The sequence below is a fragment of the Cynocephalus volans genome, chromosome 3, assembly GCF_027409185.1.
Source record: "Cynocephalus volans isolate mCynVol1 chromosome 3, mCynVol1.pri, whole genome shotgun sequence".
NCBI classification, from domain to species: Eukaryota; Metazoa; Chordata; class Mammalia; order Dermoptera; family Cynocephalidae; genus Cynocephalus; species Cynocephalus volans.
The window spans coordinates 1557281-1574041 of NC_084462.1; the positions used below are offsets into that span (position 1 = coordinate 1557281).

Below are 16761 nucleotides of genomic sequence, written 5' to 3' on the forward strand. Positions count from 1 at the left end.
AAGGAGAGGGTGGGATAAACAGGAAAGGATCGTGGAGGACGTGTGGTTGCTCAAAGAAGTGCTAAGAATTTTGCAATCGGACTTAGCAAGGGGGGGCGCTGGGTGAAAAGAGGAGGAGCCAGGAGGCGTTGGGAACAGACCCAGGAGTTCTGGACACCCGTCTTCCGGCTTAGTCTCGGCGAATGGGCGGGACCTAAGAGGTGCCGCCACGCCCTCACAGGGAGAGTTTACATATTTGTGAGGGAGCAGCGATATATTTGGAGGACCTGCTAGCCTAGAGAGGCCAGAGCGCCTCGCTCCCAGAGCGTTTCCGTTTCCGCTGGCGCATTGGCGGTTGGTGTGCATCATGGCAACCGTAGTAAGTGTTAGCGTGCGGAGGACGGCGGAGCGAGTCTCAAGTCTGAGAGAGGAGGGACTGGGGGCACAGACTCGTGGGTCTGAGGGAGGGAGGATATGGGGGTCCAGACTCCTGGATTTGAGGGAGGACGGAATTGGGAGCTGGGACACGTGGGTCCGAGTCAGAGGGAGGCTGGGGGCTGGATGCCCGGGCCTCTGGGTCTGAGGGAGTGAAAAAAGAAGGGGCTTGGATATCGGAATCTCAGTTGTGAACTCATCATGCTGTAGGAACTCAACTCCCGGAATCCTCTAGGCGCACTCAGCGGCGAGTTCTGCACTTCCTTGCCCCAATGTCTGCTGAGGGGTGAAATATCTTGGTCTCCGGGCCATTTGGGAGCCTTGGATTGTTGGTGGTGCGGATGGCACCTGAGTTCCAAGGCAGCAGCACAGGCAGGACCTGTCCTGTGTGCTTGAGAGCGTGAAGTTGCTTAGTGAGCCTTCAACGGAAAAGACAATGTTGAGAAGCAAGAGAGTGTCAGTGGGGAGAGGAAAAGGGTTGGGGCCCAGAGGTTGAGATCTTGTCATGGGACCGTTTAGGCTATTTTCATATTTCCAGCACCTCATATAGGGCATGTCTCAGTGTGGGTGCTCAGTAAGTTGTCACTTGGATGTTTGAATGAATGAAAGTGAATGAACGAGAGACCAGGCCTAGCACCTGCTAGAAAAATATCTGAACGAAGAAGTAATGAGACCTGAACTTGGGGGTTGAGCTGGACCAGAAGCCTCAGTTCCCGTGGTGACCTCGGTTAAGATGGGGGAAGGACGAGAGAGAGAGTTGCTGGGGGGCGGGGAGTTTTAAGTCTGTTGCTGTTACCATGGCGAAGAGGAGGTGGATAAGGAAGTAGAAAGAGGGCAGTGGGCAAAACTTCTGAGACTCAGTTCCCATGGGTGTGAAGGAAGTATTGGAAGTATAAGGGGATGGTAGCTGCTGAGTGGCTTTTTTTGGCGGCTGGCGGGTACAGAGGCTGCGCTCTAACCAACTGAGAAACCGGCCAGCCCCGACTTTTAAGATGACCTCGGTTTCCATGGGGCCAGTGGGCAGTAGGGTGTAGGGGAGGCTTATAGTGGAAGGGGAATATATTGTAGGAGACAGTCCCTGGTAAGGAGTCTGTTTATGTTGGGAGAGCTAAGTTTGGGATTCCTGGATCCATGCTTTTTGTGGTCTTTTTTTTTTGCCTCTCATAAGGAAGGGTTGGGCTTGCATAGGGGAGAGGGGCAGCGTTGTTCTATAACCATGGTGGTGGCCAGGAAGTCTGAACTCTTGGTTCCTAAGAGGAGGCTTCCCCTGGGTTGGATGCCTGCATGTCCTCTCTTTCTGGTGGAAGAAGAGAGGAAAGACCTATGGGAAGGAAGGAGAGTTGAAGACAGGTAGCCAAGGGGCCGGGTCAGCATGCTGGCTTCTTAGGCTTCCCTTTTCTATTAGCAACTATGAAATATTCTGAGGTGTCAGAAAATAATATAACAGACACCAAGGATCCACCACCTGGATTTTTTAAAAGAGCTTTATTGAGATATAATTCACAAATATACAATTCATTGGCTCTTAGTATATTCACAGAGTTGTGTAGCTATCCCCACAATAAATTTTAGAACATTTCATCACCTCCAAAAGAAACTCCACACCTCTTACCTATCACCCTGCATATCTCCTGCCCCCAGCCCTAGGCAACCACTAATCTACTTTCTATCTCTATGGATTTGCCTATTCTGGGTATTTCATATAAATGGAATTATACAATATATGTGGTCTTTTGTGTCTGGCATCTTTCATTTAACATATTTTCAAAGTTCATGTTTTAGCATGTTTCAGAACTTCGTTCCTTTTTATGACTGACTAATATTCCATTATATTAATAGACCACATTTTATTTATCCATTCATCAGTTGATATTTGGGTGTTTCCACCTTTTGGCTATTGTGAATAGTGTTGCTGTGAACATTTTGTGTACGTGTTTTGTGTGATCTCCAGGGGGTTCTTTCATTGTCTGTGGTGGTGTTTACTTATCTTCTTCCCCCATGTGAGAAGGGATGGTGGCTGGCTTCTCTCTTTGGAGAAATGGAGACACAGGAGGCTTCAGTACATGCTTGTTGAATGAGCTCAACACTTCATTATATCATTAATTCAAACCACAAGCATTGAGTCCCAAGGTGAACAAGAGAGATGAGGGCTGTGCCCTTCATGGGATTCACATCCACTGGAGCTGCGAACATTGATTCCATAGTCTTCCTTGTGTTTTTGAGAGTGCACAGGGAAATCGGACTCCCAAAGGAGGCCCCTTATCTCTCTGAACGTCCAGTGGTCCTAGAACTAACCTGTCAGGAGCAGTGATCAGGGAGGGCCTCCCTTGTTGGGGGTAACACGTGATCTACTTCAGTGAGGGAGATGGAGAGAGCAGGTCAGCATGTGCAAGGCTTGGTGGCACAGAGCTGGGGCAGCATGGTACAAGAGACACTGGAAAATTAGCAGGGGCCAGACCGCATCCACCTTAATGCTGTTCTGCATTGGTGTCTGTCCCAGTCGAGCTCACAGTTGTTGGGGATAGAGAGGATTTCATTCATTCATTCACCATATAATTCCTGGCCACCAAATACATGCTCGATCTTGAGGACAGACCTATGAGGAACAGACAGTTCTTGTCTTCCCGGGACTCACAGTGTAGTGGGGTCAACCAACCAGCCATTAGTCAGTGACAACAGAGAGGGGTGGGAGTGACTGGTATTTAGTCTGTCCCTTGCCTGTGAGGGAAAGGAGTGGAAAGGACTCTCATGGGAGGTGGGAGGGCGAGAAGGGATGGGCAGAGGAAGAGTTGGTGAAAGCTGGGATCACAAGGACTCTTCTGTCTTGTCTTCCTGCAATTCCAGACAGCCACGACCAAAGTCCCAGAGATCCGCGATGTGACGAGGATCGAGCGTATAGGTGAGCGAGCAGGGTCAGGAACAGGACCTAGACCCTGGCTGCCATGTGTCCTGACTGAGAACACCTGTCCAGGATCCCCAAGAGGGATAGGGAGGTGGCCCGTTCACCAGCCCCCCTGTTCCTCCTCCCCCATCCAATGGGGGAGGATTCTGAGTTCGAAAGTTGTATCAGATGGCACATGGAGGACCATGCTGGGCCCCCACCCCAGGCTGCACTGCTGTTGGTTTGGCACCTTGGTGGGGTTCCTGGGTGTACCTGCCTGGAAGTCATAAAAATGGGAATTTGCTGGGTGTTTACGGTGGTTGGCCCTGAGCTGAGCACTCCATACACCCAGGACACACTGTGGTGTGAGCTTCCTGAAGGCAGGGACTGGGTCTGACTTAGTCTTAGCTGTGTCTCCAGTACAGGACCTGGCAGAGCAGATGCTCGACAGATAACCATTGAACACATGAGTTTGCATCCCTTTGAATCCTTGCAGTAGCCCCATGAGGTGCACATTATGACTGTTGCCCTGTTTTTAGCGGAGGTAACTGACACTCAGAGCAGCCAAGTGTCTGGCCCCAGCTCACACAGCAAGTAATAAGCTATGGGTCCAGAAGCAGGAAGTTGAGGTGTAATGGGGCCAGCAGGACACAGTTCTCACAAACAGCTTTATTTGCAGGGAAAGGCCTATGCGCATTCATTGAGCAGATTCACTCATTCAGCACCTCCAACAGAAGCAGCAAAGGGCTTGTGGCTCCAAGCATGAGTTCTAGAAGCTCATTGCTGGATTCTCTGAGCTCAGCTGTGCCACTTCCAAGCTTTGTGGTTGGGGGCTAGTTCTCTGTGCCTCAGTTTCCTTATCTGCAAATTGGAGCTAAGATAGTTTACCTCATTGGTTAATGTAAGATTTAGTAAGTTAGTCCATATAAAGCACTTAATGTGCATTTGCTGACACTGTTAAAGGGCCAGGCACTGCTGGGAGCTGACGACCCAGTGGAGACTAGCTGCCCTCAGTGGCTGTCCTTGGGGTGCTCACAATCTAACACAGGGGTCAGCAAATCTTTTCTTAAAGGGCCAGATGGTTAATCTTTTCTGTGTTGTGACTACTCAACTCTGCTGTTACAGTGCTAAAAGCAGCCACAGACTGTATGTAAATAAGTGGGTGTGGCTGTGTTCCTATAAAACTTCTTTTACAAAAACAGGTGGCAGACCCACTGGCTGTGTGGTCTGGGGAATGGGACCTGACATCTCTGAACTCCTTCCCCTCATCCAAATCAATGAGGGCCTGGGGCTGCTGTCATTGATACCCAGAAATGCTCCCAGGTTGATAATAGCTGGGGCTCTTGTTTCACAGCATTACATGTGATGAAATTAGAACCTGTGAGTGCTGTGTAAGCCTGAGCAGAAAGTAATTGTGATCATTAGTCCTAGTGGTTAGTTCTTGGTATGGTTATGTGGTTAACCAGGTCTCAGTGATTTTAGTCCAATTATGATGTACCCTAGGAGCAGCTCCCATTTATTATTTGTCATGTTCAGCCATCCTCCCAGTAAGGTGGAAATTTGCACACACACCCCACACACCCATTTGACCAAGAAGGAAACCAGGGCTCAGAGGTGAAGCCCCCCCTCGACCCCCCTCAGGCCACAAGTTGCCATGAGCTGGCCAGTAACTTGGTCTTCTTTCTCCTCACACAGGTGCTCACTCTCACATCCGGGGACTGGGGCTGGACGATGCCTTGGAACCACGGCAGGTAGAGCAGAGGAGCCTGGGGTGTGAGGGTCACTCCATGAAGGCCTTGGGTGGGGGGTGCCCAGGGTCCTAGGGAGTGTGGGGACTGTGTTATGATCTTCCAGACCTCTGGCTACATATTAATAAAATTCAGCCACACATGGAGTTTTATCGATATTAAAAAATTAGAGAAGAAAAATCTTTTTTGGCTTTTACCAGAAGTCCCAGCTCACAACATCTGCTTGATTTTTTTTTTTTGGCAGCTGACCTATACAGGGATTGAACCCTGGACCTGGACCTTGACGATGTCTGTTTTCTCCTCACTGGTGGGATGTAGTAAAAGTGCAGTGGTAGCCAATAAGAAGTCACCTTTTGTTCTCTTTCACCTCCCACCCCACAGGCTTCCCAGGGCATGGTGGGGCAGCTGGCGGCCCGGCGGGCAGCTGGCGTGGTGCTGGAGATGATCCGGGAAGGGAAGATTGCTGGGCGGGCAGTCCTCATTGCTGGCCAGCCAGGCACAGGGAAGACAGCTATCGCCATGGGTAAGAGGCCTCACGGGGCAGGAGCCCTCCTGGTCTTTGCCAAATAATCCCTCCCATGTAAGTCAGGGTCAGGTTCAGCCACATTTAACAGACAACCCAAGATGGCATTGGCTTAAATGCTCAGGGTTTATCTTCTCACATAGAAGAATCTGGAGGTAGGTCATGTAGGGCTTATTGAACAATTTCATAGTCTTCTATCTTCCTGCCTCAACATCCTCTGCACTTCTTCCATGTCAAGGTCACGTTGTGTTCCAAGATGACTATGCAAGCTCCAGCCTTCCCACCCATACTCCAGCCAGCATGAAGAATTGCACTGAGGGCGTACCTCCTAGAGTTAGCTTCCTTTAAGCAGCCATTTTGTAAATTGCACATACTTTTGCTTGTATCTCATTGACTAAACTTAATCATATGAGGGAACTTCAAGAAGTTCATGGAAAAGTAGAATTAAAAAATATGAATCTTTCCATGAACTTTCTGAAGAAGACCCCTCATGTGATCACACTGCTGCAAGGGAGGCTGGGACATTTAAAAAAATTTTTTTTTAATTTTTTAAATTTGGACTCTTGCTGCCTTAAGAAAATGAGTGTTCTGGAACTAAGGAAGAAGGAGAAGATAAGCATTAAGTAGGCAACAACAGTCTCTGTTGGAATCCACTAGTGATTTATGATCTCACTTGCAACTGTCCCTCATCTTCCTTGTTGAACTCCCATCCTTCTTTCAAAACCCTACTCAGACATCTCTGCCTCACTGAACCTTTCCTTGACCCACCCTTCTTCCCACTCACTCCCACCTCTGCTCAGACTGTGGAGCCAGGTAGTGAGAATCAAAGTAACAAAAAGTCTTCAGTTAAGATAAAGCAGTTCTCATTCAGGTGCCCTGGTATGCCAGGCCTGGTACCAGACACTGGGGACACATAGTGAGATCGATGCCCTGACTTCAGTGAGCTCCCAGTCTGAGGGAGATTGTCGTGACATGCTCTCTTCCAGGCTGATGTGTGCTGTCATGGAGGTAGCACAGGACAGAGGAGGCACCTGACCCTAATGGGGAGGGGAAGAGGGAATGTGGTTGCAGTTGTCAGGAGAAGCTTGCCAGATGAGTTGATACCTGAGCCAAGCTTAGTAGCGTTTCTGGGAGTCTCCCAGACAGACAGTAGGGGAAGGATATCCAGGCACAGAATGTGGTGCACACAGTGTCTTCCTTGCAATCTTTCACTTTTCCTCTTCTCATGTCTGCCAGGTGAAGCCTCCCAGGGCCAGGCCCTGCGCCGGGCAGCACTGGAGTGAGTACAGCCTGGCCCTGGCCTGGGAGAAGCTCATAGTGCAGTGAAAGAGGCAGAGAATGCCACAGGTGTCCCAATGTGGCATGGCACAGTGCTCATCCACTTGTTTGTCCTCAGCAGATACTTGCTGAGCTCTGTGATAAGAGCCATTGTGCAGAGAAAGGGGGAGGGGGGTGCTAATCCAGCACTGGGGCCTCCAGAGAGGATGAGCCACGTGCCTTGCCTCTTGGTCCTCCTCATCTGAAAAGGGGACCAAGAAGAGTTCCCACCTTACATAGGTCAGGAGGGTTCACTACCATCATGTCTATACGGAGTTGGCTTTATGCTGGGCAGAGCCCTGGGGAAAGGGAGCTGGAGAGAGGGCTCAGTGCCTGGGGTGATTGCAGGAGACTGACCCATTGGCTGCTGGCCAACTGCAGGTCCCAGGCTGTAGAGCGCCCTTGTCCCTGGGCTGGTTCCAGGCCATGTAATTGAGTCACAGTTGAGCCCCTGCCCCATTCCTGTGCAGGGTGCTGTCTTGTGCCAGGACTTATTCTCTTATCCTCTTTAGACAGAAGGGGAAACTGAGGCTGGGGGAGCAGACGAGACTTCTCAAGATCACACCACCACCACTAAGTGTGCTAAGTGGTGGAGCAGGATTCAAACCTAAGCAGTCTGACTCCATTACTCAACTCTTCTTTCAGCCCCTTGGCCTCTATCCATGCTCCTCACCCCCTGAACCCTGAGGCTTAATAGCTCTTAGAAGTTAGGAGGCTGAGGCTCATGAGTTTCCAGGTGTGTGCAGTTCTAAACCAGGCCTCCTGGCACAGTCTGCTCTGCCCATCTTTCTCTACATCTTCTGTCTGCCCTGTGAGTCCCAGCCCCTCTCTCCAGCTCCCCTTCCTGAAGGCTCAATCCAGCTTGAAGTCCAGTCCTCACAGACAAGGTGGCAATGAACTCTCTTTCCCGGGGAAGGAGAAGAGTCGGTTTGCTGTGGAGATGGTTTGGGGAAACTGGTGTTGGAGCCACCCCACCTACCCAGACTACCTCTTCCCCAGGCATGGCCCAGGCCCTGGGCCCCGACACCCCATTCACAGCCATTGCTGGCAGTGAGATCTTCTCCCTGGAGATGAGCAAGACAGAAGCACTGACACAGGCTTTCCGGCGGTCCATCGGTGTTCGCATCAAGTAAGCACAGGTCCAGTGAGGGTTGTGGTGCCAGCCCCAGCAGCCTTGGGGTGACCCCCTGCCCTGGCCAGCTTCTCCTTTGCACAAGAGTTTATGGGAGTTCACTATTCCTGAGGGCCCAAGCCTTGGACCGTGTCCTCAGATCTGCTCTCTGGGTAGGGAGGAGACCGAGATCATCGAAGGGGAAGTGGTGGAGATCCAGATTGATCGGCCAGCAACAGGGACGGTGAGTCTATATGAGTCTGCTTCTGAACTGAGGCCTCCTCCAGCCCCAGGATTGGAGGGAGAAGGTGTCAGGTCTGCTCTGAGAATTCCCATGGAGTGTTCCAGTTGCAGATTGGAGCCATCCATATGCCTACAGTAGGGGGTCAGATGAATTGACAGAGGTTTATCCGTTTATGGGGCACATCGTGAACAATTAAAACTATGGCGATGGAATAAAAGAGAAGGCCTGGAAGTTCCTGACAGTTGGGCTTAATTTGTTCTGTGGGATTTATGCAACTTAGTCCCAAAAGGCATATTTCTCACCCAGCAGACATGTTGATGTGATTTTTTAAGCTAAGTTTTTTTTTAACCTTTTTGTTATAAAATAAAACAGGTATAAATAAGCATGTAAGATAAGTGTTTTATCTAATACATTATTATAAGGCAAATGCCCTTATACCACTACCAAGATCAAAAACTAGGATTTACTAGCAGCCCTAGGAGCCTCTTCCTCATGTGGAGCTCTTTCCATCACACCTGCATGTCTCCCACAGAAGTTACCACCCTCACCCATGAACACTTCCTTGAGTCTCAGCAGAGTTTTCTTCACCCAACTGCGCATTTCTAGATGCTATGTCTTGCCCAGTTTTAAAATTTCATGCCTTTTAAGTCTATTTTAGTAGAGGTTTTTCCTTCATCCCTTTCCTTGTTTTATTTATTTATTTATTTTTATTTTTATTTATTTATTTATTTTTTAAAGATGACCGGTAAGGGGATCTTAGCCCTTGACTTGGTGTTGTCAGCACCACGCTCACCCAGTGAGCGAACCGGCCAGCCCTATATAGGATCCGAACCCGTGGCCTTGGTGTTATCAGCACCACACTCTCCCGAGTGAGCCACAGGCCGGCCCCTTTTTTTTTTTTTTTTTTTAAGTTTTATATTTTTGCGGCTGGCTGGTTCAAGGATCTGAACCCGTGACCTTGGTGTTACAAAGCTGTGCTCTACCAACTGAGCTAATGGGCCAGCCCTCCTTTCCTTGTTTTATAATTTACCTGTAAATCTCTCTTTTTTTTAAATTGAGGTAAAATCACACAACATAAAATTAACCATTAACTATTTAAAGGTGAGCAATTCTGTGGCATTTAGTACATTAACAGTGTTGAGCAACCATCAGCTCTGCTGAGTTCTAGAACATTTTCATCACTCCAGAAGGAAACCCAATACCCATTAAACAGTCACTTCCTGTTTCCCCTCTGCCCAGCCCCTGGCATCCACCAATCTGCTTTCTGTCTGTATGGATTTGCCTATTCTGGACATCTCATGTAAATGGAATCATGTAGTATATGGCCTTTTGTGTCTGGCTTCTCTCACTCAGCTTAATGTTTTCAAGGTTCATCCATGTTTGCAGTTCTTTTTTAAACATTAAGTTACAGCTGCTAATAAAATGGCTATAAAAAGAAAACTTAAAATGTGCTGCAAGGCCATTAACCTAATGCCTAGTCACCTTCTGTTTCTGTGTCTTGGCATATAGACACCCTCCTCTTTTCTCATTTGCTCCTCATTTTTAATGGAAATAGATATAAAATGCATAACTACATCGACTGCAGTTTAAACAGCTGTAAAGAGCCTTCTAAATTAATTCCATCTATTGGCAATTAAATTTTGAATTTTAGGAATATGATAGGAGAATATTTAAACAAAGGCAAAGCTTCCCAAGGTACTTCTTTAAATTAGATTTTTATCACACAAGAAATCTGTGGATATATCCTCCCAGTAAAAGTATAAACCCAAAACTCCCTTTAACTCCCTCATCTAATCCTGGCCCTTTTATTCTGTCTCCTATTTCTGTTCCTACAAAAGGAACAACTGTTTGTGGTATAATTCAAGAAAACAGAAATAGTTGGATCTCCTGGGAAAAGCCTGAAAAACATTAACTGTGCTTATCTTGTGGGGAGGGGCATGGAATTTTTTTCTCCTTTTTGCTTAGCTGTGTTTTCTGATTTTGTGATTGATGAAAAACACCTTTTATTTGGGTATAAAAAAAGAAATGTGTCACAAGAAAAGGTCACAAGAGTGTGACCCCCTTGACCATTTTGTGTTGTTTTAATAGACTTCATTTTTTAGATGTGTGTTTGTTTACTGTTTTTTCTTTTTCCTTCCCTCCTCCCTCTCTCTTGTTTACTGTTTTGATCAACAGCTTTATTGAATTGTAATTGACATACAATAAGCTGCACACATTGAAGGTGTGGTAACTTTTGACATACATGTACACCCACGAAACCATCTCCACATCACAGTAGTGAATATTTTCCTCGCCCCAAGAGCTTCTTTGTGTCATGCCCACTTTGGCGCTGTATAAACAGAGGCCAAAACAGGACCAGAAGCTTATCAGGGAGCTTCAGGGCAACATTAGGGCCCTCTGTGAGCCCCTTTCCTGTCTTGTCACCTCTCTCAGGGCTCCAAAGTGGGCAAGCTGACCCTCAAGACCACAGAGATGGAGACCATCTATGACCTGGGCACCAAGATGATTGAGTCTCTGACCAAGGACAAGGTCCAGGCTGGGTAAGCAGTGGGGGGCCTGCTGGGTAGCCAGGGAGGTAGGGGGAGCTCAGGTCCCTTCCTTTCCTCACTTCTGCCTTCCCACCCTCAGGGATGTGATCACTATCGACAAGGCAACGGGCAAGATCTCCAAGCTGGGCCGCTCCTTCACACGTGCTCGTGACTATGATGCCATGGGCTCCCAGGTGCGACTGGGTCTGGGGAACCCCTTATACCCAGGCACTGGGATGTTTCCTTCTCTTCCATCACCCGCATGGCCCACAGGGTCTGGGTCTCCCTGTCACTCCAACCCTATGTCCCTGGTACTCCTGGGTCTCCCCTGTAACACTGGGACAGCGGGGACCCCTCAGCCTGGCACTATGTCTCTGCATTGCCCATGTTGCCCACGGATTCTGAGGTACTCTGGAATGCCTGTAGTCTTGACTACCTCTTGGGCCTGGGGTTTCTGGATAACCCCCATTTGGCCCCAAGCTTCATTCCTGGGAGCCCCAATCTCCCCTAGACAGAGCCCTTTGGGCTCCCCTTCATGCCCTTTTCTGTGCCCCCTCATCTTCCTCCCCCCTTCTCCCTTCCCATAGACCAAGTTTGTACAGTGTCCTGATGGGGAGCTCCAGAAACGCAAGGAAGTGGTGCACACCGTGTCCCTGCACGAGATTGACGTCATCAACTCCCGCACCCAGGGCTTCCTGGCCCTCTTCTCTGGTGAGGCCCCTCCTGCCCTGTCCCACCCCAGGCCTGGCAGCTTCCCCAGACTCCCCCTTGCCTGTGCTTCTCCTCTTCCCCAGTACGGCCCACCCATTGCTTTTTCTCCAGTCCTCCATCCCTGCCTCTGTTCTCCGTCTATGAGTTTGGTTCATCCCTTCCCTACTATGGCTGTCTGTGTCCCTCTCTCAGGTGGTATGGTGGGAGCACGACCTTGCCCTCTCTCTTCCTGAGTTCTCTGCCTCTATTTCTCCTCTCGGGGGACATTTCAGACTCTCTGGTCCCCTCTCCCCCAGTCACTTTGTTCTCTTTCCTCTGTCCCTAGTATCTCTCTTTTTCTGTCTTTCTCTGTATTTGCCCACCCTCCGGCCCTGGACCCTTTCTCTTCTGTGGCTCCCCTGATGCTACCTCTGCCTCCTTCAGGCGACACAGGAGAGATCAAGTCAGAGGTCCGTGAGCAGATCAATGCCAAGGTGGCTGAGTGGCGGGAGGAGGGCAAGGCAGAGATCATCCCTGGAGTGAGTAACCAGGACATGGCCAGGATCAGCAGCTGGGGTGAGAGTGGACTGGGGAAGAGGGGGTGCAGGCAGTGAGTTTGACATGTGCCCCAATGGCTCCCAGGTGCTGTTCATTGATGAGGTCCACATGCTGGACATCGAGAGCTTCTCCTTCCTCAACCGGGCCCTGGAAAGTGACATGGCACCTGTCCTAATTATGGCCACCAACCGTGGCATCACACGGTGAGCTGGCTGCAGAGGCCTCTGGGGAAAATAGGGTTGTCTGGGCAGTGGGTGTGGCCACAGCGTAAACTGGGAATGTTTGCTGAGCACCTTGTTAGATAGTGCGCACACAGCTGTAGTGTCTCACACAAGAAGGGTGTACATTTCCCTTAAACAGCGTAGGTGGGTAGGCAGCTCTGCTCCCCAAGGAAGTCTAAGGATCGTGTTCTTTCTGCTTTGTTGCTCCTATAGCCTCTAATGCTGAAGTTCCCAAACTGTGTGCCAAGACACTCCAGGGTGCTTTTTGTTTTTTGGGTTTTGTTTGTTCTTTTTTTGTGGCTGGCTGATATGGGGGTCTGAACCCTTGGATGTTTTTAATTTTGAGAGAAGCACAGTGACATCTACTAGACACTACATCAACCACTAGGATCTTTAAGTCATATAGACCTAACTACTTAAACAGTGGAACTCTTAGTGTTATTTCTGGCCTAAGGATGCCGTGGAAAAATTCCTTGGACACAAAGGGGACTATGCTCTGATTAAACCTGGGAACTTCTGTTCTAGGGTGTTGCTTGCACCCTGCAGCCCTTTGTCCCCACTGGCTCTCCTCTTTACCTCATTCACCTTTTTGCCCCCAGGAAGAGGGAGGGAAGTGGAGGGACAGCAACCCCTGATAGGCTGTGATTCAGAGGCAGCACCCAGCACTTCCACCCATACCCTGCTGCTCAGCCCTGCTCAGGCACATGGCCCTATCTGGCTACAAGGGAGGCTGAAGAGTGTCATCTCTAGTGCAGCAGCCATGTGCCCAGCTGAAACTGGGTGGTACGGGTGGGTATCACTAAAGAGAAGAAGGGAGCACAGTTACTAGGACAATGGGCAGTTTTGCCTGGCTCTGTGCTCGGCCGTTTTTCTGGATGAACTCCTTGGACCCACAATGAAAGCTCAAGAGGCAGGCTAGCAAGGCCCTATGACTTGCCCGAGTTCTCATGTCTAGAAGGTGCCGAATTTGCTCTCTAAATGGCTGGGAATTGGAAGAGACGCCCAGGGTTGAGAGCCTGGTGGCAGTAGCTGCGAATCAGGGCATCTCCTGGGAGGAGGCAGCAAATACAGTACAGTCAGTCATTCTTTGCAGATTCTGTATTTGTGAATCTGCTTGCTTGCTAAAATGTATTTGTAATCCCCAAATCAATGTTTGGGGCACTTTCACGGTCACTCATGGACATGCACAGAACAGCAAAAATTAAGTCATCTGATACCCACCTTTCCCAGTTAAGGTTGAATGAAGCGATGCTGCACCCGCTTCTTTCAGCTCTCAAACTATAAATGTCTTTTTCGTGATCTATTTAGTGCCAAGTCTGTCCTTTTTTTATGTTCTTTGTTGGTGATTTTGTTGCTCAAAATGGCCCCCAAGTGTAGTGCTGAAGTGTCGTGTACTGTTCCTAAGTGCAAGAAGGCTGTGATGTGCCTTACAGAGAAAATACGTGTGTCAGATAAGCTTTTCAGGCACGAGTTATAGTGCTGTTGACCATGAGCTCAATGTTAATGAGTCAACAATATTTATTAACTAAGGTGTTTTTTAGTAGAAACACACATAAGCCAAAGTTATATATTGATTAGCAAAGTTATATATTGTGACCAGAGGCTCACAGGAACCTAGCCCTTTATTTCCTCCAGAAGCAATGATTTGATATTTCCTAATATTGTGTTCACAGTGACTTTATGGAACATAACTACTGTGAATAATGAGAATTGACTGTATTTCCTGATGTAGCAGAGAACAAGACAGGCACAGTCTCTTCCCTGTGGATCTTTGTGTTGAGCAGGGGAGTGGGACCTTGATCCAGTAATCCCAGACATAAGATAGCAGCTAAAACCAGCCCCAGCCCTGCAGGAGGGCACCCTCAGGGAATTGACGCAGTTGGGGAAGGCTGTGCGTCAGGAGGTGATGTGAGCCGTGATGTGAGCCGTGAGCTGAAGGTTAAGTGGGTTGCGGTGGAGGGGGGTGGTAGAAGTATTCCAAGTAGAGGGAACACAGAGCCGGGTTCTGAGAGCATCATCCTGACAGCCCTCCCTGTCCCCTCTTCCCCAGGATCCGGGGCACCAGCTACCAGAGCCCCCATGGCATCCCCATCGACCTGCTGGACCGGCTGCTCATTGTCTCCACCTCTCCCTACAGTGAGAAGGACACGAAGCAGATCCTCCGCATCCGGTGCGGACAGGACCAGAGTGTGTGCCTGAGAGTCTGCCTTCTTTGACAAGTGCAGACACTGAGGTCTAGGTTGATATGTGTGACTGGCCCAGGGTTGCTGGGCCTGCAAGAGAGAGGGCTGAGAAGGGCATCTACAGTGACCTCTGATTTGGGGCTGTGAGCTGCTTTGGGGGAGGGAAGGTGGGCACCAGTGACTGATGTGGGGGAAGGAGTCCTGGATGGAGGGCTTTGGGAGACCCAAGTTTTAGGTCCAGCCCAGCCCATGCCTCAGTGGCTCTTCTAGCCCTAGCATTCTGTGGTTCTGAGATGCAGACTCCACATATTCCCCAGGGGGGTAGGGGGCAGGGGTGGCTGCCGCCACTTCTGCTGCTGCACTGAGGCCCATCCCTGGCTGAGTCCCCACCTCCACCTGCCCGCAGGTGTGAGGAAGAAGATGTAGAAATGAGCGAGGACGCCTACACGGTGCTGACCCGCATTGGGCTGGAGACTTCACTGCGCTATGCCATTCAGCTCATCACAGCTGCCAGCCTGGTGTGCCGGAAACGCAAGGTCAGAGCCGGATTGAGAGTGAATGGCCCACTACTCCATGGGCTTCGAGGGGCTTGTTACATTTAGTCCTAGACTATACATTTACAAAGGCAGGAAAATTTCAACCCTTATGTTTGTCTTTTTTTTTTTTTTTTTTAAAGATGACCAGTAAGGGGATCTTAACCCTTGACTTGGTGGTGTCAGCACCATGCTCACCCAATGAGCTAACCGGCCATCCCTATATGGAATCCGAACCCATGGCCTTGGTGTTATCAGCACCACACTCTCCCGAGTGAGCCACGGGCCGGCCCTTATGTTTGTCTTTGTATCTTCTGGCACGGCACATTGTAGGTGCTCCATCTAATTATCTGTTGACTGTAAGTAGATGCTGTAAAGTCTGTTTTACAGATGAGGAAACTGAGGAATGAGAGGTTAAGCCCACAAGCAGGAGGTGGCTGAAGCAGGATTTGAACCCAGGAGATCTGGTCCAGAATCCCTGCCCTTACTGCCACCCTCTGCTGCGTGGAGCATGGAGGTGGTGTAAGCTGGGATCTGTGTGCAGTGGGCCTCACGGGGAGGGGCCCCACTGAGGACTTGCCCTCCCCTACCAGGGCACAGAGGTGCAAGTAGATGACATCAAGCGGGTCTACTCACTCTTTCTGGATGAGTCCCGCTCCACACAGTACATGAAGGAGTACCAGGATGCCTTCCTCTTCAACGAGCTCAGTGAGTGTCCCCACCCTGTGCCTCACGCTCCCAGGTCACCCTTGGTGGGAGGAGGAGGGAGCTTGGTCTAGGATAACTCAAGCCCTGCCCTCTGGGCCACACTGAACATGTGGTCTCCTTTCTCCCCACAGAAGGTGAAACCATGGACACCTCCTGAGCTAGATGTCACCCCCCCACACACTCCTACCCTGTTTTCTACCAGAGTTCTGACACTGTGACTTTGTATAAAGTGGTTTTGAAACGACCCATTGTGTGTGTGTGTTTGTGTGTGTGGTCATCGCCCTGGGCCCAGAGAAAGACACCCGCAGAGTGCAGATTGAGAAGCCTTTATTGGGAGGGGAGGAATGGAGCATCTGTTGGCTCCAGAAGTTGGGGTAGACATGGGAGGTTGGGGAGGTCTTTAAAAGAAGAGGAGTCCTGGGAGGTGGGGGTGATCGCAGGCCAAGGGTTGGGTTCTAGGACCCCCACAGTCAGAGCTGCTGAGGCGGCAGGGCCCACAGTGGCAGCTGAGGGCCACAGGGAAGGAGACCGTGGGGTCCACACCAGGCGGGCAGCCAGGGAGCCGGACAGAGGCAAAGCGCAGCTCACGGTAGGTGCATACTGGCTGGGGTACAGGCGGCAGGGCAGCAGGCAGCACCCGCACCTGGAAGGCGTGGGAGTGGGGGAATAGGCATTTTCCTGGGGCCAGGTCCTCACCTAAGCTCTCCCTCTGTACCTTCTCTCCCACACACCCAGCACTGACCCCAATTCCCCAGCCCCTGCCCGAGGTGCCAAACACCTTTTCACCCCTGCTGCCACCTCCTGATTTCTATGGGTCTGGCCCTTTTACCATGGCACTGAGATGGCAGCACCCATCTGCCCTGGGCAGCTCACCATGCTGGGGCAGTAGCCGGCACAGATGCTGGTGGTGAAGGTGATGCAGATGGGGCAGGCCTCGTTCTCAGCAGCCAGGGTGGCATTGATGGGCCGGCACAGTGGCCGCAGTGGCCCCTTGGATGCCCACACCTCATCCATGCTCAGCAGCAGGCACAGAAGCAGCCCCTGGGACAAGGCCAGTGCCTCAGGCCCGGCCTGAGACCTCAGCCCTGAGCCCTTACCCTCC

At 50.3% G+C, this 16761-nt stretch overlaps 2 protein-coding genes across 2 annotated transcripts; one reads left to right on the forward strand and one right to left on the reverse strand.

Moving 5' to 3' along the window:
- Nucleotides 1-290: 290 nt before the first annotated feature.
- RUVBL2 (RuvB like AAA ATPase 2) lies at nucleotides 291-15903 on the forward strand. The gene is made up of 15 exons (XM_063090750.1): nucleotides 291-358; nucleotides 3259-3313; nucleotides 4991-5046; nucleotides 5425-5566; nucleotides 7883-8012; nucleotides 8172-8238; nucleotides 10672-10778; nucleotides 10867-10960; nucleotides 11354-11477; nucleotides 11901-11995; nucleotides 12099-12217; nucleotides 14286-14405; nucleotides 14825-14954; nucleotides 15545-15659; nucleotides 15791-15903. Exons 1-15 carry the CDS (start codon nucleotides 347-349, stop codon nucleotides 15814-15816), a joined length of 1392 nt encoding a protein of 463 aa, XP_062946820.1. The 5' UTR covers nucleotides 291-346; the 3' UTR covers nucleotides 15817-15903.
- A 112-nt stretch (nucleotides 15904-16015) lies between these two features.
- On the reverse strand, nucleotides 16016-16755 carry LOC134372302 (lutropin subunit beta). Its single transcript, XM_063089736.1, has 2 exons — nucleotides 16533-16755; nucleotides 16016-16302 (listed from the first exon to the last, which is right to left on the reverse strand). The coding sequence occupies exons 1-2, from the start codon at nucleotides 16671-16673 to the stop codon at nucleotides 16060-16062; spliced, it is 384 nt and encodes a 127-aa protein (XP_062945806.1). The 5' UTR covers nucleotides 16674-16755; the 3' UTR covers nucleotides 16016-16059.
- Between the last annotated feature and the right edge of the window lie 6 nt (nucleotides 16756-16761).